A 27,344-nucleotide genomic window follows, 5' to 3' on the forward strand; every position below is an offset into this window, starting at 1 on the left:
AATTGCTGCTTATACTTGCCCTTGCATTTCAATTAATAAAAGTTTTGCAATCAGCAAAAGAATAAAATATATAAAGCGCTTAACCACTTTATCAATGCTGTGGTGAGAATCAGGAATAAACTATGGACCCTCATGACTAATTATTTACAATTAAAAAAAAAATGTATGAACAGTCATTATTTTGTTTTAAGGCCTGCGATTGCAATGTTACGTTTTATGTAATATGACACCAAAAAGTGCAGCACCAAAACATGCCCAGGTCATATTTTCCCCAAAAATAAGTGAAAAAACGAACTATTTAAATTGCACATAGAAAATGAAGTTTTGACAGGTTTCATGATTCTCACTCCTCATAACCAGAACGCAAAAATAGGATTTATTTGAAAGGATTTTGTGTTTTTAAATTAAGTATTTACACATCATGGCTAGTATTTGTTGTACTATCAAAAACAGTATCACTTTACAATAAGGTCTCATTTTTTACAATAGTTAATGCATTAAACTAACAATGAGAAATATATTTTTACAGCGTTTATGAACCTTTCTTAATGTTAGTTAATCAAAATGTTCATGTTAGCTCACAGTGCATTAACTAATGTTAACAGATGCTACTTTTAATCTTAAAAAGTAAACGTTAAGGTTAATATTAAGATGAATATTAAATATTAAATGAATATTAAAATGCTGTAGAAGTATTGTTCGCTGTTAGTTCACGCTAACTAATGCAGTGAAGTTATGTTAACCAATGAAACCTTATTGCAAAGTGTTACCAGAGAAACTAACTAGCATTGAGAATAAAGGGAATAATAGGAAAGGCTCAAAAGTAAAATGTGAGGAGTCTGTGAACGTATAAAAGTAATGACAATATGGGAGGAAATTGTCATAATGGTGATGGTCCTAAAAACAAATTTCATTTTTCTTACACAAAATAATTGCTTTCGGGTGAAATGTGGCCGGAACATTTTTTTTTTTTGAGAAATTCATAAACATGTTCTGTTTCTGTCTTTACATGATGGTTTATCACAGTTATCATGAAGTGCAAGTACATCCGAGTGTAAAAGTGGAGCGTTAGAGTCTAGACGATGTGCAAAGTAGTCATTTAGTTCAACCTCTAACAATGTAAAGTAGAAGTCAAGCATCTGCAATTTATATACGTGCCACAAATAATGGTATAGTAATTAAACCCTTCAATCAAACGAAAGTGGTCTGTTGTTTTGTCTAGATTGGAACGCAGGAGGCTAGGTCTGTCCCTCCAGTAGCTCAGTTGGTTTTGGGTTTGTTATAGATGAGAAAGTCCGAAATGTCGTGCCATGTGTTGCTGTCGTGGTAGAGGTAGTTCATGGAGGACTGCAGGGAAGGCTGAAGTGTGTGTGGGTGATACTCAAACAACCAGAGCACGACGCCCCACACCAGCGTGGCAAACAGAGGGAACGGGTCTTTCTTGGGCTGCGGGATTAAGCCCTTTTCCACTGCGAGACGAGACAAGGCGAAGAGAATCCGGGACAGCAGGTACATGTTTATCTGAGCAAAACAACACAAATCAAAGGTGTAAATTGTTGTCGACAATAAAGTGAACCGGAAACCTCACATTAGTTAGGCTATGTTAGGAGTAAGGTTTCAAGGAGTATAGCAATAATTGGTAGAGCAAGGCAAGTTTTAAATCTTTACGTGTGCTCTATTGTTCATTAGTTTTGCCATATTTCACTTATTGCGTAGAAATGTGGGGAAACAACTACATAACAACAGTTCAGCCACTTGTCATTTTACAGAAGAGAGCTTTAAGGATCATTCATGGGGCATGTTATATTAGGGAACATACCAATATATTTTTTATGGAGTCTAAATTAATAAAATTTAAAGATTTGGTGGATTTACAGACTGTGCAAATTCCATATAGGGCCAAGCGTAATGATTTACCTCAAAATATACAAAAGTTATTTACTCGGAGAGAAGGAGGGTATGTGTTGAGAGGAAAATTAAATTTCATATTACCATTGGTACATAGTAGGAAGAAAAGTTTTTGTGTTTCCATAACAAGGGGTGAAACTGTGGAACAACTTAAAGCTGCAGTCGGCAAGTCTGGCAGATTGAGTGGACTTAGGCAAAATTTTGAATGTTTACAACTCTCACGCCCCTCCCCCACTATCAACGGATACCCTCCCACCGAGTTCGTGCTCGTCAGTGTGTGTGCACCAGGTTATCTGTGAACGCGCCCGTCTCATCAGCATCCATCAACACCATGGAGTATTTAAAGGTATCAAATCAGCATATTATAATGATTTCTAAAGGATCATGTGACACTTTACTGTATTTTTGATGCAACCTTAGTGAGTGGAGAAGAGACTTCTTTTAAAAACATTAAAAATCATAATGTTTCCAAAATTTTGCATTTTTTTGCAAGTAGTCTGCCTTGCTGTTATAAAGATCTCATTGATTTACATGACAAGATATCAGTATTTCGTCTTAGATTTTGGTCATATAACTATCACCATCTGCACCACACTGCATTTATTACTGCTCAGTTTGGCCTCTGAATAATATACTGGCATTTTTAAGGATTTTATCTGACGGTTCAATAAACCGTTCCATTTTTTAAAAAGAAAAGCCAGGCTTTAAAGTGTTAAAGAAGAGCAGTTCAAACACCTTTTCAACTGAAACTGTTAGGTATCAATGATAGATCAGATAATGAACTCAGTTCCACTAACCTGGCTGTTAATGTTGTTATTTTCTCCAAACACCAGCCAGCCTCCGAGACACGCGGCGAGAAAGGAGTGAGACTGCAGGGGTTTCCCCTGGACGTGCTGCTGAAGAGCCTGAAGGCCTTTATATGTGAACACGAAGCAGGCTAGATTCCTGGAGTGAGTGAACGTGGCCTGAGCGATCGCCCGAAACTTCTCTCTCAGACTGTTGATGAGCAGAGATCACAGGCTATTACATTTATTATGTTATTTGTTGTTAGTCATGATAAGTCATGATGTTTGTCTGATTATTCAGCACATATATTGCATATATATATATGTGTGTGTGTTATGCATGTATCAAATGTATGTATATTAGAAAAATATTACCACTGCCACTAGTCATCTTAAACTTTTGGACATGTGAACACCAGTTTAATATTTAAGAAAAATTTGAATGATAAAATATCACATAGTATTTTCCACGTAATATTATCTATTTTATCAACAAGTAAAAGCAGCAGTCTAAGGATGAGAGCTAGACTAGAACTATTTTTTACATAAAAGTGACATGGAGTTGGTAATCTGAAAGGTCAAAGTTCACCTCACCTGCCACTTCTGAAGAGAAACGTCATCACTAGGGCATGAGGAGCACGAATTTTAGCCCCATATCTGGAAAAACAGAACAAAACATAAATACAATAATTATTAACATGTATTTAATTACATAATTAAAGTGAGTCTTATGTCTAAACCCAGTAATATGAATACATATTACTGCAATTTTAAGTTTAAAATGTAATATAACATTCATATAAGGCAAAAAGAAACTGATTTATAGGCTATATATTTTTTCATACGCAAAGTGAAATATAATCAAAAGTGTACGTTAAACAAGGTCAGAATCACAAATATGTACATGCATTTATTAACAAACAAAACAAACATGCATAAAAAAAGAAAAACGCGGTTGAAAACACTCACACAGCTCCATTCCTGAAGCCTTTGAGGACAGCCAGAGCAGGTTTATATTTGTGCTGCTGCAGGAGATTGTTGACTGTGTATAATAAAGTTTTAAAGAGATCTGAGGCTGCCATGACTCTTCTTTAACACGGACACTTCGCGCTGTAACACACGCGTGCAGCGTTTCCCACGGACACAGTCCTGCTGTTAACGGTTCCGCTTACAGTGCCCGGAACAGCAGAAATATATCAAATTACAACATTTTAATTAAATAAAATGCATCCAGGTAGAATTGTACCGTCTTAATAGGTTATATCTAAATTTAGAAGTAGTTACCGAGGTTTTTATATTCGAATAGGATCTGCAGCTTGTTTTGACCATAGACAGTAAAAGGGTTTTGACTGATATTCTTCATGAGAGGGCGCTACTGTACTCTTTATGTTTTATTTTTGTTGTTGTTTTTTTAAGATTGAATTAACAGCTGAGTTTATTAGATCTGTTGTTTTGTTGTTGTTGTTTTTTACTTTCATTAAGGCTTACAATGACATTTAACATCAAACATAATACAAACAGATATTGGGGAAACATATAACAGATCTTACATTGTACAGAGTAAAACAACTATATATTTATATATTTTTTTTTTCAAAATATGAGAGGTTTTTATGCACTTCTTATTTCTAGTGATTGAATTCAATGAGTCATGTAATATTTTAAGATCTTTACAAAATAAATTAAAGGAGGGTGTCATAGACATTACTTTAGCTTTATGTAGGCTATATGAAACTTTATTTTACAGTCTATGGAAACTTCCCAAGAAGAATTATTAACTTTAATGTGTTATCAATTATATCTGAGCCAGTATTACAATCCAAGAATAAGATCATAGCTTTATGTTTGTTTAGTCACACCTGTCATTCAGATATAATTAACTTGTAATAATTAATATAATAATAATAATATTGATTAATTAACTTATACATTAAGGCCAGTATGTTTTCTATCTATCTATCTATCTATCTATCTATCTATCTATCTATCTATCTATCTATCTATCTATCTATCTATCTATCTATCTATCTATCTATCTGGTATTGCGCGTGCTCTGTGGTGGCGCGCTCTCGTCTAGTCATCATTGGCGCGCTCTCGTCAAGTCATCATTGGCGCGCTCTCGTCAGCGGAGTTCACGCGCATTCTCAGTGCGATGGGAGTCCTGTGAGGAGGATGGACCCACGGCAAATACTGCGACTCTTGGTCGTTTTATCGGGATTGAACGGAGCGTGTGATGGTAAGGATGAAGAGTTTTTTTGTTTCAGCATTGTTTTATTTACAGGTGTGTGTAAGTTCGGTTCGTTTGATTGTGTTTTAGTCGCTGAACGTCTGGCTTTTAATACAACAACAACAACAACATGGCGCTGGGATTTAACGACTGGCCCCATAAACTCTCTGCTTTTTCACTAGTTTTATCTCTTTCTCTGTCAGTAACATGCATATATGATGTGCTTTAAGTTATATTTTATATATGTTAGTAGTTTAAAGAACAATAACCCTGCAGGATGACAGTGTTTATGTTGGATACTCAAAAAGGTGAATGGCTAACATGCTAACCGGCTAACTTAGTTTAATACGTGGTTCTAAATTAAATAAAATAAAAACTTCAGAAAAAGAGTTATTTAAGAGTTCAAATTTAAGTTAATATGCGTCTGAAAATGATTGTTGAAAGGCACAAAGTTATAAGACTTTATACACCCTGAATCGCCATATTTGGCACATCCAGATGGGTTTAATACTCAGTTTAAAAACAGCTGTTAACATTTGCTGTATACTTTCCCTTGTTTGTGTTTTATTTTAAAGTTAATTCATTTTGGGTTTGTTTGTTTTGTCTCTTTGCGTGGGTGAAGTATTAATAAAGAGGCTAAACACGATCACAGTGTCAATTTACAGTAAACAAAAATATTTTTATTTTAACCCTGGCAGATTAATTTAAACTTGTTTATTTGTGTCTGAAGGAGATTTTTAACAGTCAGAAGAGCCTGTATTTAGATACGCCTTGGCTGACCTGTTGCACTTTTCCCAGACATTATTACAGGTGGAACCAAGTTCTTCCAAATGTTTATTGTAGTTTGTTTGTTATTAATGTGTTGTATGTAGCAACTATCAGGGAAGGAATAGACTGTATACCTCTTTTACATGTTGCTTATGTAGGCTAAGTAATAGAGGGAAACTCTCAGGATCTGTTCACTGTAACTACAGTTTAAAATCAAGTATGAAACGACAGGTTAATGTCAGGACAGGAAGAAGGTGTGTGTGGTCTGAAGCTTGAAGTATAGGTTTGCAGCTTTCCTTTGAATGATGATATGGTTTTTCGAATAACAATAACCTCTGAGCACAGGTAATGATAATAGTTGGGTTATGGAGCCAGTGTTATGAACTTCTTCAGTGGGACTGCGACTGGAATGAATGGGTTAAATCTCATTTAATTATGAAGATTGGACAAAATAAGGATATGACCGAACAGTGACCCCATTTCTCTTGGATATGTCTGTCTGACTCTTTCTCTCCACATCATATAGAAATACAGTTAGTCTTTGTCTCTGTTTGGTTTGATACGGGTAACTCATAGCCAGGGGGCTTTCTTTATTACTGTTAAGGTTTCTCTTTAACCCGCTGTGAAAAGGCCCTTAATGTTTTCTGCATATTAAAGACTACAGGCTTGAACACGCACACTAGTTTTTAAAGAGTTCGGAGTTTCCCCTAAAGGTTTATTAAAGTGCATCTATCTTTCTGTTGGTCTATTGATCAAAATGCCTTTTGAGAGAGGGATCTCTCTCTATCTTTTTTCCGTTTTTGTAAGTTGTGAAAACACTTGTCTAGTGTCTCTTTTGCTATTTGAGCAAATGTGAACACAAAAAAATGTAGTCTCTCATTCCTCACTATAGAAGTTTACCCAACCATGACGACTTCCTCATCTGAGAAACCTGGAAATGTGTAAAGGGTCAATGTTTTGCACCTGCAGTTTATGTTCTCGTTGTACGGCAATGTTTCCTTCGGTTGTTACTCACCCACTTTTGCAGAAACATGGATAACATTAGTAATCCCCAGACAGCAGCTAACGCTTTTTAATCTCAATTAATAACAGAGCAAACAGAGATTGTGTATCATATTTAATGAGAGAAGTGAAAAGCTTATCTGAACACACAACTGAAGCGTGCGAGGGATTAAAATACAAGTCAATAATAATGAGCAAATTTAAAAAATGTTCAGAATTACCGGTAGTTTTTGTCACATCTGCCAATGGCAGGTGAATATAAAAATGTAAATATTTATCATTTTGTAATTTGCATTTTATTAAGCCAAGTGTTTTTCAAATACTCGAGTACTCGGACATGACAGTGAAGATCGATCATGAAATGGATAGATGAAACACTGGCAGTCACTGATTGTTTGGTTTGACTTATTTTGAATCACTAATGTCTCGTACATCAGTGAGGGTCTTGCATAGCAATTTAATCTGCATATTATATTGTAGTTATGTTTTGTTTACCCAATTTTTACTCCAACGTGAAAGATGTTGAAGTCCCCCATGTATGTAATAAAGACATAGGCTACAGGGCTCGAATTTCGGCGCGGGTATTGCGCATATTTCTAATCATTCCCGCAGGTCTCCCATTTATAATGCGGGAAATTCCCGCAATCGTAATCCACACAGATAATAAAATCAAATCATTCTTTTAACAACTCTCTTCCAGACGCAATTTCACAAACAGCGTGAGTGTTCAGCGGTGCCGCGCACGTCTTCTATCTCTTCTCTCATAATGTGTTGTGCAAGGCAGGCATCAAGCGCTGCGGCGATAATACACACTCGCGTTTTGGAGTCGGGACCATAGACTGTAAGGTAAAGGTCGGGACATGACGGAATATTCACTTGCACAATCGGGCCAGCAGTGCATCGTGACTGAAGTCTTTTTAAGTCTTACCAGTTTAAACATTCAAGCGATTTTAAACTAATCAGTGCTCGCGCGCTCTCTGAGAGATTATTTTCTATGCGCACATTCGTATAAAATCCGCCTCAAAAACAGCTGGCCAGTAACTATTTTCCGCGGATTATATTGCTTTAACACGCAAATATGTCAATTTCGGTCTTTGTGAGTAGGCTATACTCTAAACATAGTCGGTTTTGTCTTTGATAAGGATAAAACGCATGCCAGTATAATGAACACAGGATCCGTGCTCTAGCTCTTAAAGTGACGGCAGCCATATGTGTCTGTCATTAATTTTGTTGTCAAAACAACAAAAGATAGCTTTAAGTTAAAGGAATCAGGATTAATAGCCTATGTATTTAATTTATTCAGGACTAAAATACTACCCAGTGTTATTGTCCATTTGATTACTTTATTCAGTTTCTGTATATGAATACTAGTGTTAGACCCATTGAAAAACTTTTCTCTTTAATTATCTTTATTTGTATCTTTATTCTATTGTATTTATTTGTGCTACTTTTTTCAATTTAATTAAACAATTTAAATCAAGCTTCCTTGTGATGTGTAAATTCTTAACAACAATATTACCCCATTGTAAAAATGCAATGAGCGCAAAGTTAAACATTTAGGCAAGATAAATATAATAATTTTGTTTGGAAAAAATACACCCAATTTCTCCCCCTCAAACAAAAAAAATCCCCCCCATGAGAATCATCTAAGGGGGGATTTCCCCCCCATTTTCCAAAACGAAATTCAGGCCTTGGGCTACATATTTTATTTGTTATACATGGTTTTGATAAATTACGTCATATTACTGTAATATTACCAAATGTCTTTTTAAAATGCTGAAGTAGTGAGGGTTTCCAATGTACAGTAGTCAACATTTGAAGTGGATCAAAAAAGTTCATCAAAGTTGTCCTAAGACAAGAACGGGTTGTTCAAAATTCATGTAAAACTTTGATGAAAGGTTTTGATCCACTTCAAATGTTGACTACTGTAGTTCAGTTAATCAGTCACTTTAGTTAATCAGATACATGACTGTTAATAATTATTTCAAGTCATAGTTGTATTACCAGTTTATGTGGACTCTTCACAGTTGAGACAATCTCCTCAATGAAGTGTTGTGGATTGAGACTCGGGCGGATAATTTGCGCCAAACGAAGTGCGTATTATTAGTCAGTTCGAAAGTGTAATTGGCAGAAGCAGGAAGATGTGGTTGTATTCGAAAGTCATTTGAGTTTCAGTCTCTTACGTTATAAATAACAAAATCGTCATCATTGATAGTGCAGCAGTGCCAAAGTCACCTGTCAGATCTCAGACTAGTAATAATTCACATGTGATATTTGGAAATAACATAATTTTTATTTCAGAGGTGGACAGGGCAAATAAAGTGGCCAGAGTTTTGCAAGAGGATAAAAATAAGCAAATCATTATCTAAAGACATTATCTGAGCTCCCCAACCGTTAGCATTAGCAGGTGCTGGTTGTAGAGACGCAGGTTTAAAGGGGTGGTTGATTATGATTTCACTTTGTAATGTTGCTGTTTGAGCATAAACAACATCTGCAAAGTTACAACGCTCAAAGTTCAAAGCAAAGGTAGATATTTGCTTTTAAAGAAATCGTTTTTTAAGGACTACAACAAACGACTGGTAGGAACTACACGAGCTTCCTCCCGGGTTAGTGACATCACTAACCCTAACATTTACATAAACCCCGCCCCCGGGAACACGCAGTGCATGTTGCAGTGATGGAGTACTCGAGTCCGTCTCGAGACTCCATGCTCTGGACTCGTGACTCGACTTGGACTCGCGGACTGATGACTAGTACTTGGACTCGGACTCGAGATTCATAAAATCGGACTTGAGCATTCATCAAATGAATGACGTTGTTTCTGACTAAATAGGTTATAAAAATTTGATATAAGATGTTCCACTTTTTCTGTTTCGGGGCCCAAGACCGGCCGTGATCTATTTTTTCCCTCACAGACACTGCTACCGCTCGCTCTCCTTGCTTGACAACTCACTCACTGACGTCACTCACTTTACGCTGCATTCTCGTGAGAGAGATAACGTAACACTCATTTAACACTAGATAAGTTCCTCTACATCTTAAGCCTAGTTCACACTACATGATTTTAAAACGTCGGGCTGAACTGTGCGGTTCACACTACATGACTTGCTCTCTGTGAAATCAGGAGTGTTCAAGTTGTTGAGCTGTTCACACCACACGACACAACGTGATTGATCCGCGACAGGGGGTAACGCACTACACGAGTTGACAACAACTCTGTCACCCAACGATTCTATCTTGTCTACAAACAACGTTTTGTCACAAAAAATCACGCGATAAAACGAGCCGGAAATGACGCGAAACAGCACACGCGCTAATACCCAGCGAAGAAGACGAAGACCCATGCCTTGCTCTGATTGGAGCAACCCATGCCTTGCTCTGATTGGCTGTAGCTCATGACATCACTGAGGTTGAGTCGGGCGACAGCTCTGGATATCTAGCATGCTAGATATTTTTCTGGGCTCGGCGAGGCGTCAGCGAGGCGTCAGCGAGCGTCTTTGATGCGTTGTTGGCTCTTTCATACTAACAGATTGGCGAGCGTCCATCGTCCGCTAATCCCCCGCGATTTGCACGCGATAACACCCTGACCTGTCGGCGAGCTCAACGATTTGCAAATCGGGCTTATAATCCTGTAGTGTGAACTAGGATTAATCAGCAATTTCGATTTTGGCACGCTTTGCAGCAGCCGAGCTGACCACTAAGGAGCGAACGTACAGTGACGTGACATGTGCCAGATTTAAACTGTGCTTTCGTGCTATGGCTGGCGCTGAGCCAAAGTCGGACGCGCTCAGCGCTTAATCCCGCTTATCATACAATAACACAATTACGTTTATTTTAGCTAACAAACTAGATGGCGACCTTGACTATGTCACACATCGCAACCACTCTTTTCATGCGGAGTTACAACTGCTTATAGCACTGCATTTTCTGTTTTTTGCCGCAGTTACATTGGGATTTAGTTTGCTTTTCAAAATTTCAAAATTGTTTTTCTTTTACCATATTCGTCAAGAAGAATGCATTTCTCCTCCTCTGTCCAATCAGGCTTTCTTTTTTGTTTTCTTTATCCATTCCAGTTGACTGATCATCCAAAAATGTATTTAAACAATTAAATAAATATAATCGTTCCACAGCTAGTTGACAATGATTTGATAAGGTCAAAGGCAATTCTAGTGATATCATACACATTTCTAGCTGCAAGAAAGAGTGCCTGAAAAATGTTGCTTGATTTGGCTTAAGTGTAGGCCTATATAATTTCGACTCGGACTCGAACACAGGACTCGAGACTCGACTCGGACTTGAACTCAGGTAATGGTGACTCGACTTGGACTCGACTCGGACTCTTCTTTGGTGACTCGGACTTGAACACTGGGACTCGAGACTCGACTCGGACTCGACAGTTGGTGACTCGACTACAACACTGGCATGTTGAGAAGAGGAAGAGCTGTTGTAGTCGAGCATATTTGTGAGTCAGCTCAAACTGTAGCATCCGTCTTTTCACATGCAATAGGAAGTCACTCTGTGTGCATCTCACAACAGTTCCTATACGAGCGATTTATAGATTATCCTGACAGAATATGCTAATTGAAGTTAGTTAACTCCACATCAGCAACATAAATTCATCAACTAATCATTCAGAGATGTCCTGTTGCATTCTACATGTTGTCACTTCTTCTTAGTCTCTCCATCTTTGTCTGACTCCGGTTTAAACAAAAAAGGCAGAACAGTTTCTGACATTTTAGCGTGTGTCTGCGTGAAGTAATCGGAGCTGCTAACACGCACACTCTGGAAGCTCCACCCACTGTGTCGGGAGCTGCAGCTCATTTGCATTTAAAGGGCCAGACACAAAACGGTGCGTTTTTGCTAACCCTTAAAAAGTGCCAACTTTAACATGCTATATAAAAATATCTGTGTGGTATTTTGAGCTAAAACTTCACTTACACACTCTGGGGACATCAGAGATTTATTTTACATCTTGTGAAAAGGGCATTATACCACCCCTTCAAAGACGCCAGAGCAGAGACAATTTCACTGGTTCTGAACAGCCTTTTCTTTGGTGGAAACTGTGCTAGATTTTAAGTCTAACATAAAAACACTTAGCTAGAGTGATTTCTCAGGGTGGTCACTATAGAGAAAACCACTTTTCTCAAAGAAAAGTAACATTCCTGCATGCCCAATTTCTCAAGACCACCTGGATGCTTCACAGCACTGCTGACAACAATGTTTTTTGAATAGATGAGGCAAACCTTCAGTTATTCAAACAGTGATCGGCTGCACCAAAATCTCACCGTATAACGTGGTAGAGGAGTGTGTTCAGGCCTGCGTCACTGCCTCCGGGTCTGGGCAGCATTACAGGCGTTGAATGCCAATGAATTCACAGTTTGATCATGGCATTCAAAAAATATGTTGAAATTTAAAATGATTAAATTCACATTTATTTGTATAGCGCTTTTCACAATACATATTCTTTCAAAGCAGCTTTGCAGAAAATGCATGTCTACATTACAATTTAGAGTGATCTGAGGTGACTGTTCAAGTTATGTATTTCAGAAATATACATATCACACAGTTAGCTAATAATGTATCAATTCAAACAATGTTTTAGGCTAATTTAAGGCAGAAACAATAAGCTCATTGAAGTAATAAATGCATGTTTGTTAACAAATTATTATAGAATAATGTAGCATTGGTGCATGTTGATTCAGAGCTTGCTTCATCTGAAGTCCTTGCTGGAGCAAATTATGTCTTTTGATCGGATGCAGTGGTGCAATTTATTGACAATATTTGTCCCTTCAATTAAATTTTTTAGCAGCATGAAAACTAATATATTGTCAACCAGAACTAGGTTGACAACATGCGTCATGTAGCATCAAATCACTGTTGATGTGAATGGGGATCTGAATATTTGTGTCTTAGTCATGCCTTTTTCATGGTTGCCAAGTATACCGTGACCTGAAAGGAGCACATTGTGAAACGTTATAGCTGTTTTCTTTAGACTAAAAGTGTGAACTTTATATTTATGCCACACTAAGAAAGTCATATGATGGCAAATGATATTTGTGTCTAGTATAGTTTAGAAACCTGGCTTACAGTGCAGCGTGACTTCTCTTGCTTCACTGTTGTTGGTTGTTAGTGGACAATGCGAAGAACCCCATGGTCTCCTGGATTATTGATCTAGGTAGAATTTTTTTTAATCAATGTGATCAAATAATTTTACATGAATGCGAGCGAGTGGATATTCCTGTTTCCTGCATGTCTGATGTGCGAGTCTCTCTGTGTTTTTTTCCCCCTAATACACGGAATTGCCAAATTATTTAATTGTCCTTTGAATATAATAAAATAAAGACCGTACGCTATTAAAAGCTTTGCATGGGGTCTGTAGGTCGGGATATACAAAACCTTGATCAAAACTGTGTGTATTTCCCTTTTGGAGAATGATTATGTGCGCAATCCAATTTCACTACCTCTAAATTTCCTAGTTATCCCCCTTAGGGCTCCATGATTAAAGAACAGCAGCATATTAGCCTGGCTTCAGTCCGGATATGAATGGTTTCTTGTTTTCAACCCGTAAAGTCCCGTTGATGTTTTCCATATCGTCTTGCCAATTGGTATTGCATCATAGTTTAGTTATGAAATTAAAACAATTTTCAAGCTGAACATAAGACCAAAGACTTCATCCGATGCAGGGCATTTGCAGTTTGTCTTATCTTTTACTCTTTTAAAATTCTTTGTAAGCGATGATATTTGATATTACACTGTTTAGAAAAGGTCACATATCAAGTCACAAGACCCGGCCACTTGACTTTAAATTACCAACACTGAATCGTAGTGTCTCATATTTACTAAACATGCTGTTTATGGATGTGCTGTTGTATCTATTATGGTTTTGTGTGCTCCATTAAGTGATGGATTTCAGTTTATCAGTGAGTGAGTAAAAATATGTTTGGAGTGGGATACTAGTGTACAGTTTACAGCACAATTGAATTTACACTGACTAGCCTATACTGCCAACCGTTTTTCTTAAATAATATGAGATGTAGCATAACAAACAGCAGTATGATTATTTTCACATGACTTCACTATTGTGTATGTTTAATTCAGCAAGTGACGTCTAGTCTAGAAAATAAAAAGGCCTATTGTTAGTCTAATTTTGCCTAAATATCTGATCTAATCAAATAAGGTTTCAGGGACTTTAGTTTGGAAATTTATTAGCACTTTACTTCTGTACATGTGCAAGTACAAACAAGTTCATGTCAGTTTGAGTGAGAGTTTGGTATTGTGAAGCCAGACTTTAGCAGTGAGGTCATTCTCGAGAGATTAAGCTTATGAATTACTATTAGATTTACTGTCCTTTTATTTACTACTACTTTACTAATTGTTTTCTGTGGTGTGTTTTTTATTTATTTTTTGTTACTTTCAAATTGATCTAGACTGAATAGAAGCAAGAAAATATTTTACGTTGGGCATCTTCGTAACCCAACACAGCACTAAAATTGATTAGCATACAGCAGTAAACAAATTGTCTTCGAATTAAATTTCATTTATTTAATTTGCAGAGGCATATTTTGACATTATGCAAAATGATTAATTGCATAGGCTATAATAAATGTTAAAAAACACAAAATTTTGATCCCAATTGCACAAATTTACCAAAATACAATACAATTTTACTTTTATGTTACACCTATTTTACAGCTTGTGTTTGTTTTATCTTCTTTTGTACAGCACTTTGGTCAACCTCGGTTGTTTTTAAATTGTGCTTTATAAATAAACTTTGTATTGTAAAATACTGCAGAGCTTGATTGAACTGTGAATTCAACAAAAGTTATGGGATTTGTTTTCTCCTCCCTGTTGGTAAACCTAATTATTTTGCAATCCTAAAAGCATGACTACCGTATACGAGTTAGTTGCGTTTTGTTATTGCCATTTTACTTTTTATTTGATGAGAACAGACCTGTGATTCATCAGTGTAAACCTGTCATAGACTGCAACATCAACCACAATGACAATATTGTAACATCTGTAAACCAGTAGTTCCACTTAGTTTGTAGCCCAAGGGGAAACTCCCACGGTAATGGCATTTCTTTTTGCGTCACATTGTATGAATGAGTGTAAATAACAGGAAATCCTGTCTACTAACCAATATGCCACTACAATCCACTGGCACTGATATGATGAAACGTATTCAGTGGAAAACCAAGTCCACTTGCTAAATTTATTCCGCAACGACCTACATCCATCCATGCAAACTTTGACAAACACTTTGATTAGTAAAGTAGAAATCTCCCACACTGCTTATCTGATGCTGAAAGCGGAACATTTAGAAATGAAGAAGAAGAAGAAGAAGAAGAAGTTTTATTTATATAGCGCCTTTCCAAAGCTCAAGGTCGCTTTACATGGTACCTTTATAATACATTTAACACTGACGCACAACTTTACAATCACAAAGGACACATATAATGAAATGACCTGGCCAGGACTGCAAGAGTACTGTAAAACCAGATCCTGTGAATTGATCAAGACTTAATTGGTTTGATCACTGTGTTTTGGCTTGAAATGGTTCCTGTTGGCATGAGCTGGAGCTGTGTTCAGTCACGCCATGAACGCAACACGCCGCAGCCTGCACTCAGCGCTGTCAAAACCGAGCTGTGCCGAGAACATTTTCGAATAAATCGCAGCTGTTTTTTTTTTTAAATTTCACTTGACGCTTTCTAATTATTCATATGTCACAAAAAATATTTCAATAATAACGTTGTGTAGGAGCTTTACCAGAGAGGGAATCAAGTACCAAATGAAAGTTGCACATCAGCAGCTCTTGCATAACTCCTGAACACAATTATTACCTGACTTCTAGGACTGCCGGTAATTAGTATACCTTGTTTTACAGTTCTGTAGCATCTTTCTTTTTTCCATGAAAAGCTCTAATGTTAGTCATGGTTTTCTGACCTGTAGCAAAAACCATTCAGATCTTCTGACCCTTGCAATCATACAGACTGCAGTGTTGTTGATTTTTGGGGATTTTAATATGTAGGCTAAATCTTTTATGATTTGTATATATGGGATATACACTCACCTAAAGGATTATTAGGAACACCTGCTCAATTTCTCATTAATGCAATTATCTAATCAACCAATCACATGGCAGTTGCTTCAATGCATTTAGGGGTGTGGTCCTGGTCAAGACAATCTCCTGAACTCCAAACTGAATGTCAGAATGGGAAAGAAAGGTGATTTAAGCAATTTTGAGCGTGGCATGGTTGTTGGTGCCAGACGGGCCGGTCTGAGTATTTCACAATCTGCTCAGTTACTGGGATTTTCACGCACAACCATTTCTAGGGTTTACAAAGAATGGTGTGAAAAGGGAAAAACATCCAGTATGCGGCAGTCCTGTGGGCGAAAATGCCTTGTTGATGCTAGAGGTCAGAGGAGAATGGGCCGACTGATTCAAGCTGATAGAAGAGCAACTTTGACTGAAATAACCACTCGTTACAACCGAGGTATGCAGCAAAGCATTTGTGAAGCCACAACACGCACAACCTTGAGGCGGATGGGCTACAACAGCAGAAGACCCCACCGGGTACCACTCATCTCCATTACAAATAGGAAAAAGAGGCTACAATTTTTACAAGAGCTCACCAAAATTGGAAAGTTGAAGACTGGAAAAATGTTGCCTGGTCTGAGTCTCGATTTCTGTTGAGACATTCAGATGGTAGAGTCAGAATTTGGCGTAAACAGTATGAGAACATGGATCCATCATGCCTTGTTACCACTGTGCAGGGTGGTGGTGGTGGTGTAATGGTGTGGGGGATGTTTTCCTGGCACACTTTAGGCCCCTTAGTGCCAATTGGGCATCGTTTAAATGCCACAGCCTACCTGAGCATTGTTTCTGACCATGTCCATCCCTTTATGGCCACCATGTACCCCTCCTCTGACGGCTACTTCCAGCAGGATAATGCACCATGTCACAAAGCTCGAATCATTTCAAATTGGTTTCTTGAACATGACAATGAGTTCACTGTACTAAAATGGCCCCCACAGTCACCAGATCTCAACCCAATAGAGCATCTTTGGGATGTGGTGGAAGGGGAGCTTCGTGCCCTGGATGTGCATCCCACAAATCTCCATCAACTGCAAGATGCTATCCTATCAATATGGGCCAACATTTCTAAAGAATGCTTTCAGCACCTTGTTGAATCAATGCCACGTAGAATTAAGGCAGTTCTGAAGGCGAAAGGGGGTCAAACACAGTATTAGTATGGTGTTCCTAATAATCCTTTAGGTGAGTGTATTTTTATGATTGGCTCAGAGGAGGACAGAGATGCTGAAAATAAACTGGAGGTCGAATAAAAAATAAATCCAATATATGTACAGTAGGAAAGATTCAGAGATGGGTCAAGATGGCCAGATAATTCAGCAAGTGAGTATCTTTAGTCGTGCTTCAAAAGGGATCATTTTGAATACACTTTCTTGGAGAGGGTTTTTAGCATGCAACAGTAGCTTTTGGACTATCAGCACTTTAAAACCATTTCTGAGAAGGTGTATATGTAAGTTCACCATTCACACTCCAGATGGATGACTTTGAAATTTGTATTTTTTCATCTTGCGCCATGAACTTTGAAGATGAAACGTTACGTTTAAAGTTCCAAATTGTAGAAAACTAATCTTAAGACGGTGTTCATTAGTTTCCAGTGAGTTGTGCTCCTTACAGCTTTTTTATGAACACGTTGTAGTTCTTTGGTTTAGATCTCACCAAATCAAAAATGCAGTTTTGCACATCTCTAGGAAAATCCTGCAGCCTATGGCTCATCTCTCATTGCATAAGGCAGCTCTGATGAGTTGAGACTGTGGACTGCAGGTGAGGGACGTCTGGGGCCACTTTGGTTCGTCTACATCCTCCATTTAAATGTGTTCTGGTTCCAGTATGATTGAATCCTCTCTGTCTGGCTGCTCGTAATGGACAGACCTGATGATTGGGTTTTTAGCCATAAAAAATTGTGTGGAGGTTTATGTTCTCCTATGTGATGAAACAAATGTGGGACTTTTATTTGTGTAGTTTATCAGGAATTGATTGGATTGTTACCTTGAATTGTTACATACCAACATACTTTATTTTATTTGTTAAATTCACATGCTCAAACAATGACAAAAAATACATATAAAAGTCAAATAATGATAAACTATTGTCTCAGTCTAGTCTGCCTCTGGTTTAAACCTTTTATGAGATTCTCCCTACATAATTCACAGTTTATTCACAGTATAAGAGGAGAACATCACCCCCTGCTGTTAAAAAGACACATCTTCTGGTCCATTCACTGCAGTGGTCATAAATAATAGGGCCGCCCTCGACTAAAGATTTTTGTATTCGACTAGTAGTCGTTCATTTAAGCGATTAGTCAACGAATCGTGCTTTTATATTAATAAGCCATAAATCATATGAGTCTAATTGCCAATATAATACATGGTCTAATCAGCGCTAAAACGCATGCATAAAGCTTGCAACAGCGCAACTGTAAAAGTAATGATTTTTAGTGTGTCGTGAAAAAACAGTGTGTCGAGACTGTTTAATAATTTATATAATTTATTAGGTGTTCAAGCACGAAGTGCTGAAAACCTATTGTAATTGCTATTTGAAAAAAAAAAAAAACCTAAAACGCATCGTGCAGCCCAAACCGTAAGGCCTAGAGACTTGAAACCTGGCCAGGTGCTAGGGCCTCAGTTTGGGGAGAACCTATCAGAGTATGACCCTGATTGGCCCATAGGTGGCGCTACAGCAACCAAAAGTACTAAATTGCCCATAACTCATTGACCGTATGACCTAGAATCAAGATTTGTACACCACTGTGTTCCTTGGCTCAAGACGGACAAGATGTATATCTCGGATTCTCGATTTGAGCAAAAAAAAATTTGTTATGGACAATTTTGTCCAAAACCTACTTTTGCGAACTAGTCTCTGGTTTTTTGCCTGATCGGAACCAGACCGGTCTAGGACAATTCTATGGACTCTCTAGATCAATAATTATCAAAAAAAAGTTGAACTTTGCCCTTTGGTTCACTGTAACAGGGTCATTTAGTAAAGGGGGCGTGTCAAAATACACTCAAAAGCCTATAAATCATAAATAAAAACTCAGAACTTCACAAAAATTGATGAGCACATGTGTCATGACATGGTGAAGAAGCATGCAGAGTTTCATGGAGATCGGACCATAGGTGGCGCTATAACTGTCAAAAAGGTCGCCTATTATTAGGTGTTCAAGCACGAAGTGCTGAAAACCTATTGTAATTGCTATTTGAAAAAAAAAAAAAACCTAAAACGCATCGTGCAGCCCAAACCGTAAGGCCTAGAGACTTGAAACCTGGCCAGGTGCTAGGGCCTCAGTTTGGGGAGAACCTATCAGAGTATGACCCTGATTGGCCCATAGGTGGCGCTACAGCAACCAAAAGTACTAAATTGCCCATAACTCATCGACCGTATGACCTAGAATCAAGATTTGTACACCACTGTGTTCCTTGGCTCAAGACGGACAAGATGTATATCTCGGATTCTCGATTTGAGCAAAAAAAAATTTGTTATAGACAGTTTTGTCCAAAACCTACTTTTGCGAACTAGTCTCTGGTTTTTTGCCTGATCGGAACCAGACCGGTCTAGGACAATTCTATGGACTCTCTAGATCAATAATTATCAAAAAAAAGTTGAACTTTGCCCTTTGGTTCACTGTAACAGGGTCATTTAGAAAAGGGGGCGTGTCAAAATACACTCAAAAGCCTATAAATCATAAATAAAAACTCAGAACTTCACAATAATTGGTGAGCATATGTGACATACCATCATTAACAAGCATGCAAAATTTTATGGAGATCGGACCATAGGTGGCGCTATAACTGTTAAAAAGCTTTAAAAACATATATTTCCTATGGTAAATTGCCTGTTTTGGCTGTAAATGGTCTTTTCCATCTATTATGTCAGTGGTTAAATGTATGCTAAATAAAACTTAATGTCTTTTGATGCTTTAAGTGCTTAACGGCCTTAAGGGCCTTAACTGCTTGAACACCGCTAAATGCTGCTTGCAGCTTTAATTGATAATGTTTTTTGCCTGCAGAGATTAAGTCGACGATGCTGACTCTTCATCTCCGCAGTAGTGGACGTGCCTTATATGCGGATTACATGATCTGAGAATATTTATTTTCCACTTGAATTGGTTCATTTCAAGCTTTCTATAAATATATATGATATTTATAGATTTCTATATTTCTATAAATGATAGGCGAATGTTTGGATTTCCTGGCGTTAATGATCTGTCCTCCACTTTCTATTGAGTTTTTTTTTTTCTGCGACTGATTAATACAATTTTGGTCGACTAACGGAAAGTTGACTATTAGGGGGCAGCCCTAATAGATAATATAATATTAATGTAATATTTGTGTTTGATTCTCTCCGCAGCTCTGTTCTGTAACTGCACTACACCACACTGTGCGAAGGATGATTTTAAGTGCGAGACCAACGGGGCGTGCGTGGCCTCCACCTCTGTCATTAAAGGACAGGAGCAGCACGTGCGGCTCTGCATTGAGAAAGAGAAGCTGGTTCCTCCGGGCCAGCCAATCTACTGCCTCAGCACAGAGGGACTGGTGAACACACACTGTTGCTACTCAGATTACTGCAACAGCATTGACCTCAGAGTACCAACAGGTGAGCGTCAATACATTACAATACAATACAATTTTATTTATAGCACGTTTAAAAACAACTAAGTGCTTTTTATAAGAGCCAAGGAAACCAACAATAATATAGAAAACATAAAAAAGTAAAGCAAAATAAAGAACAATAAAATGGAAAAGCCTATGAACTAAGGTAAAATATAGAAAAATAATGATAATCAAGATATATTGAAAGCAATTGAAAAAAGATACGTTTTCAAGGTGGATTTAAAAATTAACAACGTTTGGGCGGATCTGATGTAAGCCGGTTGGCTATTCCATAACTTAGCACGATCACGACTATTTTCAAGTCTAGTTCTAGGAACCGATAGTAGATCAGAGTCCCCTGATCTGAGTGATCTTTACATCAGCTGTAATCAATGCCAAATTCAACCAGCAAATTCCAGATGTCATCAAAGCAACTAATGCATTGTGTCCTCTGTCAGTGACGAACGAACCGGGTGCAGAACAGGACTGGGGGCCGGTGGAGCTCACGGCAGTGGTGGCGGGTCCGGTCTTTGTGCTGTGTGTGCTGGTTCTGCTGGGTCTCTTCCTCTTCCAGCACCACCAGCGAGCTTACGGCCATCGGCAGAGGCTGGAGGTGGAGGATCCCAGCACTGAACACATGTTCCTGGCCAAGGACAAGACCTTACAGGACCTCATCTATGACCTCTCCACCTCAGGATCTGGGTCAGGTTAGTATCGCATGATTTATTTATGCATGTAGGGCTGGGCGATATGACGAAATATATCGTCTGGACGATAGAAAATGTCTATCGTTTTAAATAAGGCTCTATCGTTTACGCCACGATAAGGCGTTTTACGGCAGAATTTTACGTCAGGATGCACCTCACGCGGCATGCCCATGCACGCTGCAATACATAAACAAACATGGAGGAAGACGGTAGTAGACGCGGTTCAGACCAGGGTAATTCTCAACAAGATGACCAGCCAACCCAAACCGAGGAGCTTGTTCCTAAAAGAGGGGCGACTTCTGTTGCATGGACGTGGTTTGGATAGAAGAAGACCGACGTGGACCAGACAACAGTTGTTTGTAAAGTTTGCCGGCTCCCAGTGCCAACAACGGACTCCAACACTACTAATTTATTTTATCACCTGCGCAAGAACCACGAAAAAGAATACAGAGAGAGTCAACGAGCAATAACTGCAAAAGCAGCGTCGAGTGGTGACGTAAGCGCTCAAAACAAATCCAGACACAGACGCTGCAACAGGCTTTTACTTTTTTCAGTTTGTTACTTTTTTATATCCAATAGGAATAGACAGGCCATTATCAATATTTGTGGTTGCTTTCTATTGCCCCCTCTAGAGAACAAAGAATAGTACTTGGAAACATCTTTACACCTACATGATGCTACAAGAGAAGTCTGGGTGGTGTTACTGTTAAAAGTTGGCTGCTGCTATATGTTGAAATATTTTAATGGCAGCAGGTGTTAACATTACCAACATGTCTTGCTTGAAAAAAAGGTTCTAAATAAAATAAATATTTAGTCCCTACCTTTATTTGTTTTGTATATCATTTCAAACTGCATTTCCACATTGCAATTTTATATTCATGAACTGAATTAACAGAAAAATTGCTATATCGTTATGTATATCGTTATCGGGATATCAAATGAGCTATATCGGGATATGAAATTTTGGCCATATCGCCCAGCCCTATATGCATGTATGCGACAGTGTTATTTGTATTCTATTATAGTTTTGATTAATATTTTGAATTCGATTTTCATTATCTTTTCAGTTTAATTTTCATTGCGTCCCATCTTCTTAGCGACCATCGGAGCCAGCTGATAAATTAAACTTTTGCCGAATCCTGTAGGAAGGACGGCAAACGCATCTTTCCGATCGACAAATGCCTTTTAATATAATCCCTAGTGGAATCTCTACATCTCAGTTCTCCAGCGGCAGTCGTCTCTGAGGGAAACCAGTTCAACCCAAGCGCTCTTTGATAACGTGATGATTACGTAACTGCAGATCATCTGTCCATCATCGTATAAAGCCCGCCCTGGCAATTTGATTGGCCCGACTAATTCTGAACCGATCATAATTACTCCTCAATGGATCGAGTCCAGACCGAACTTCCCGACCAAAAAATGTTGTGGGCTGGGTTCGGGCTGGCATCCTATATAGTATGCGATATCAGATGGAGCACAAATCTTCAAATCATGTGATGCTTTGTGTGAAGAACAGATTAACATACAAGTATGTCACTGATAATCTTCTCCTCCAGCATATTGTGAGTTGTTTTATAAAGTCTCTCTCTCTCTCTGTGCTGCAGGTCTGCCACTGTTTGTCCAGAGGACAGTGGCCCGTACTATAGTGCTGCAGGAGATCATCGGTAAAGGGCGCTTTGGGGAGGTGTGGAGGGGGAGGTGGAGAGGAGGAGACGTCGCGGTGAAGATCTTCTCCTCTCGTGAAGAACGCTCCTGGTTTCGTGAAGCTGAAATCTACCAGACCATCATGCTCCGCCACGAGAATATTCTGGGTTTCATTGCGGCAGACAACAAAGGTAAACTAGTGAATATGCAGTAGGGCTGGGACAATACATCGATGCATCGTGAATCGAGAAATGATTCTGGATCGAAGGAATTTCCGAATGCATTGTGATTCTCTCTCGAATCAATTCTGAGCTTATTTGTTAGCAGCAGATGGCAATGCGTGCTTTAGAAACAGCTGTACTCTGCTTGCTTCCAATGCCTTGCACACACCACTTGAACCCATAAAATAATCATTCATAAAGTTCGAAAAGCGTGTTTGAAGTGGGTTGTTTACATTAATCTCGCGTCATAAAAGCATTCTGAGGTGCAAGTACATTCTCGGACTCAGACGAGCGCTCTTCTTCGTGAGCATTTGAGTGTGCGGTTAAAAACCAGCCTAGAGCGCCATCTGCTGTTAAAAACTAAGCTCAGAATCTATTCGAGAGAGAATGGCGATGCATTCGGGAAATATTGGAATCGATCCATGAGTTGATTTATTGGCCCAGCCCTAATATGCAGTGCATTTTAATACTGTATGATGTTGTCATCTGGGTATAATAATATCTAATTGTCTCTGTCACAGATAATGGCACATGGACTCAGTTGTGGTTGGTGTCAGACTATCATGAGAGTGGATCCCTGTTTGACTATCTGAACCGATATTCAGTCACCATCGAGGGCATGATCAAACTGGCACTGACGGCTGCCAGCGGCCTGGCACATCTGCATATGGAGATATTGGGCACTCAGGGTGAGTGCGTCATATTATTAGATGAAGTTTAAAGAAATCAGCTCCAAGTGAGCTGGCTTGTTATCTCCATAACACTGCCTCTACAACAGATATGCAGACTTTTATTGTATTATAACTTGTTCTTTGTCATGAAAGTAGCCGTGGAAGTTGGCTTTCCGTTAAGTTACAAACAAACGTCAAACATGCAATATGTTGTGAAGCGGTACAGGGCTTGACTTTTTCCCAAAGAAGCTCATGTGCTTCTAAGTGGAAACATTTTGGGGTGCAATTATATTTGATCAAATAATGTGTGTGTGTGTTTATATACATGTTAATATGCGTTTGTAATAATTATACTGTAAAACATATTGTGCCAAACCTAGTAATAGTGCCTGTAATTTTACTAAGTTGATTCCAGAGTCTGACATTAGTATTTGTTAAAATAATGACTTTAATAAGAACGAACAAACATATAGAGAGCACACAAATATTGGGTGCAATAATCAATTTTTATCAGGCCTTTTCAGTACTGAATCAAAATATATTTAAAATCAAAGTTCCCCTTGACTCCATCTGTCGTCTCTGCCACTCTGGAATGGTTACATCATTGAAGGATACTTGCTATGCCAACTTAGGCAGCATTTGTTTTGAGGCCCACTGTCATGATGCCTAAAAATGTTGTGTATGTATTTTTACTCTTACGGGTGTGGAACAGAGATATTGCGATCCCTCTCTGACCAGAGGAAAGTGTTTACCAGATGTGTGAATCTGTAAAGGTTGTGTTTGCTCGGCAGGTAAGCCTGGCATCGCTCACCGTGACCTGAAGTCAAAGAACATCCTGGTAAAGAAAAACTGCACGTGTGCAATCGCTGATCTCGGCCTGGCAGTTCGTCACGAGTCCGTCTCTGACACCATCGATATCGCCCCCAACCAACGCGTCGGCACTAAGAGGTACGCCGTACATCACATGGCAGAACAGCCATGAAAAACATGTTTACAATCACACGTGTTATGCTAATCTAACCCAACACGTCTACTTATACTATCAGTGGTTTGTGGTTTCCACTTTATATACTTTAAAGCCCAAAGAATACTTAGTTTTTTACTAAAGATGCACCGATGTATCAGCCAGTCTCAGCTTTTAAATTCTCACGAAATTCAAACAATAAATGGAGTTTTGAAGCTCTTAAATGTGACGTGACAGATCGCTGTAGTGTACAGTACAACTTACCAAAATCCGTATCACTCAATCTGCGTTTCAACCGTGGAAAGATATCAATAAAATGTTACATTTACCTCTGGAAAGTCATCCAGTGTTCACAGTTCGTTAGTTAGCTATAAATGCGCTAGAGAAGAGCTTATTTACTGTTAATTATATATGCATGTTTGAATAAATTTGTCATGAAGTGTTTATTAAAACTACCTTATGTGTAACTGAGTTGTATACAAACATTTCAGCTTTTATTTGAGTGTAAATATATCTGGAAATAAATAGCAGATGAATATAATAGCCCTGTTGTTAATTTTAACGTCTAAAATTATAGTAATGTACCAAATGAGAAGGTTCCCTGTATAGTTTTTAGCATTATTTGGGAGTTTTTTTTTTAAAACGCTATCAAATGGACTATAGTTTGAAAGGCTACACGTTCGTACGGACCTTTGCAAATATAAAAATATACAGACTTTCACGTGCGCACGAGAAAACGAACTTGTGCGGACGAGATACGTTTATCGTGCGAACGCGAAAGTCCGTATATTTTTATATTTGCAAAGGTCCCTTTAGGGGCTCCGTACGTTCGACTGTACGCATACGTTTAAAAAAAAAAATATTGAAGTATACTTTGGACTTAAGTACCGTAGTCCTACTCATGTTTATGTCTGTTTCAGGTACATGGCACCTGAGGTTCTAGAAGAGAGTATAAACATGCGTCACTTTGACTCGTTTAAATGCGCTGATATCTACGCTTTAGGACTCGTGTACTGGGAGATTGCTCGCCGCTGCAATGCAGGAGGTACTGAAATTCATCAAAACCATTTTTACCACAGGCACATAATTGCACATTGTTTATGCTAGACATTGTTCTTATTAATGCTCCCCTTATGTTTCCCCTCAGGAATTCACGAAGAGTACCAACTGCCCTACTATGACCTGGTGCCCTCCGATCCATCCATAGAAGAAATGAGGAAAGTTGTATGTGACCAGAGGTTGCGACCCAACATACCGAACTGGTGGCAGAGCTATGAGGTGAGAGACATCACAACCCATGCTACTACTAACTACCACACTAGACTCACCTTACAGTGACCCTCACGTGTCATTTTGATGTCAATATCATGATGATTTCCCAATGATCAGTTTTTTCTTCTAAATGTATATATGGTCTTTTATGGACTGAGACGTGATTATGTCTTTGTGGCCTTTTCCACGAGGAAGGTACAAAATAGTGATTTGAAACGGTTATAAGTCCAATGAAATAAGGTGCTTGTTTGTCCACCTCAGAAATAATAAATAAGTAATTATTTTGAGCATTTATATACTCTGAAGAACTGCTTTTGTTTTTTGAAAGAAGTCTCTTCTGCTCACCAAGGCTGCATTTATTTGTTCAAAAATACAGTAAAAATAGTAATTTTGTGAATTACAATTTAAAACAGCTGTTTTCTAGAATATGAATATATGATCAAGTGTAATTTATTCCTGTGATCAATCATTACTCCAGTCTTCAGTGTCACATGATCCTTCAGAAATCACTCTAATATGATGATTTGCTGCTCAAGAAACATTTCTGTTTATTATTAATGTTGAAAACGGTTGTGCTGCTTCATATTTTTTTTGTGAAAACCGTGATACATTTTTAGTATGATTCTTTGACCCTTTGAAAAAAAAACCAATAAACAGGGTTAAATGATTGAGCATAAGCACATATTTGATGATTTTGAAAAATGATCAGACATTTGATGTTTAAAAAGTGCTAGTTGTCATGCTGTGCAATATTACAATAGATAATATATCTATGATATAAGAATGATGTGGGTAAACTCCCTCTCGTATCCCTCCAGGCGCTGCGTGTGATGGGGAAGATCATGCGGGAGTGCTGGTACGCGAACGGCGCTGCGCGACTGACGGCTCTCCGTATCAAGAAAACCCTGTCTCAACTCAGCGTGGACGAAGACATGAAAATCTGAACGCAAACACTACCTTCAGCGCGCGAGAGAGAGAGCGTAACACACCTAGGAAAGACGACGTGTACAGACATGCTACCACTCTAAACTATCCTGCCAGTTTAAGAAGTATTTCCGTCCACTCGGTTGTGACGGGGCCTACCTCACCCCACCGCCAAAACTACTGAACCTACGCTAGCGTCTCTCCCTCTGAAAATACTGACACACATCACCATCATCCACTCTGCCATGTGACTTTTAATGATTTCTGTTCAAATCAATTTCCCCCAAAGATCATTTTCCAAACCCTTTTAACTTCTGGTGCACACAGTCGCTGTGATGCGGGCGTTTTGCTTTCTCTTAGATCAGTTTAGCAGGATACCTTGGTTGACCAGTTTAAGCTCTAAACCAGGTGGAATACACAAACTACAGGTTTAGTAAACCGAGTTCATTTGGTTTAAAGTGAGCTGATGGCACTGCCAGTCATGCGTTTCCTTCTCTTAGCCAGTGTTTCATAACCACGTTAAAGCTGTTAGCAAAACAACCTTATTTGCACTTTATTACGGAGGTTTCATGAG

General features: G+C 38.5%; 2 protein-coding genes across 2 annotated transcripts; one reads left to right on the top strand and one right to left on the bottom strand.

The window, feature by feature from the left end:
• Window positions 1–1,258: 1,258 nt before the first annotated feature.
• pxmp4 (peroxisomal membrane protein 4) lies at window positions 1,259–3,804 on the bottom strand. The gene is made up of 4 exons (XM_056266061.1): window positions 3,663–3,804; window positions 3,288–3,350; window positions 2,706–2,904; window positions 1,259–1,521 (listed from the first exon to the last, which is right to left on the bottom strand). Exons 1-4 carry the CDS (start codon window positions 3,773–3,775, stop codon window positions 1,261–1,263), a joined length of 636 nt encoding a protein of 211 aa, XP_056122036.1. The 5' UTR covers window positions 3,776–3,804; the 3' UTR covers window positions 1,259–1,260.
• Window positions 3,805–4,820: 1,016 nt separating this feature from the next.
• Window positions 4,821–26,992, top strand: acvr1bb (activin A receptor type 1Bb). Its single transcript, XM_056266059.1, has 9 exons — window positions 4,821–4,929; window positions 20,126–20,371; window positions 20,826–21,074; window positions 22,679–22,909; window positions 23,461–23,628; window positions 24,402–24,558; window positions 25,495–25,619; window positions 25,722–25,852; window positions 26,665–26,992. Exons 1-9 carry the CDS (start codon window positions 4,866–4,868, stop codon window positions 26,788–26,790), a joined length of 1,497 nt encoding a protein of 498 aa, XP_056122034.1. The 5' UTR covers window positions 4,821–4,865; the 3' UTR covers window positions 26,791–26,992.
• The last annotated feature ends 352 nt before the right edge of the window (window positions 26,993–27,344 follow it).

Source organism: Rhinichthys klamathensis, unplaced genomic scaffold (genome assembly GCF_029890125.1).
Source record: "Rhinichthys klamathensis goyatoka isolate OS25496 unplaced genomic scaffold, OSU_Roscu_1.1 h1tg000244l_1, whole genome shotgun sequence".
Taxonomy (NCBI): Eukaryota; Metazoa; Chordata; class Actinopteri; order Cypriniformes; family Leuciscidae; genus Rhinichthys; species Rhinichthys klamathensis.

Excerpts from the sequence above, each read along its gene's own strand:
- pxmp4 (XM_056266061.1), bottom strand. The coding sequence starts at position 3,775 with ATGGCAGCCTCAGATCTCTTTAAAACTTTATTATACACAGTCAACAAT. Across the intron at positions 2,905-3,287 it reads TTTCTCTTCAGAAGTGGCAG|TCTGAGAGAGAAGTTTCGGG; the intron begins GTGAGGTGAACT and ends GCTCATCAACAG. Across the intron at positions 1,522-2,705 it reads ATAACAACATTAACAGCCAG|ATAAACATGTACCTGCTGTC; the intron begins GTTAGTGGAACT and ends TGTTTTGCTCAG.
- acvr1bb (XM_056266059.1), top strand. The coding sequence starts at position 4,866 with ATGGACCCACGGCAAATACTGCGACTCTTGGTCGTTTTATCGGGATTG. Across the intron at positions 21,075-22,678 it reads CACCTCAGGATCTGGGTCAG|GTCTGCCACTGTTTGTCCAG; the intron begins GTTAGTATCGCA and ends TCTGTGCTGCAG. Across the intron at positions 23,629-24,401 it reads GGAGATATTGGGCACTCAGG|GTAAGCCTGGCATCGCTCAC; the intron begins GTGAGTGCGTCA and ends TTTGCTCGGCAG.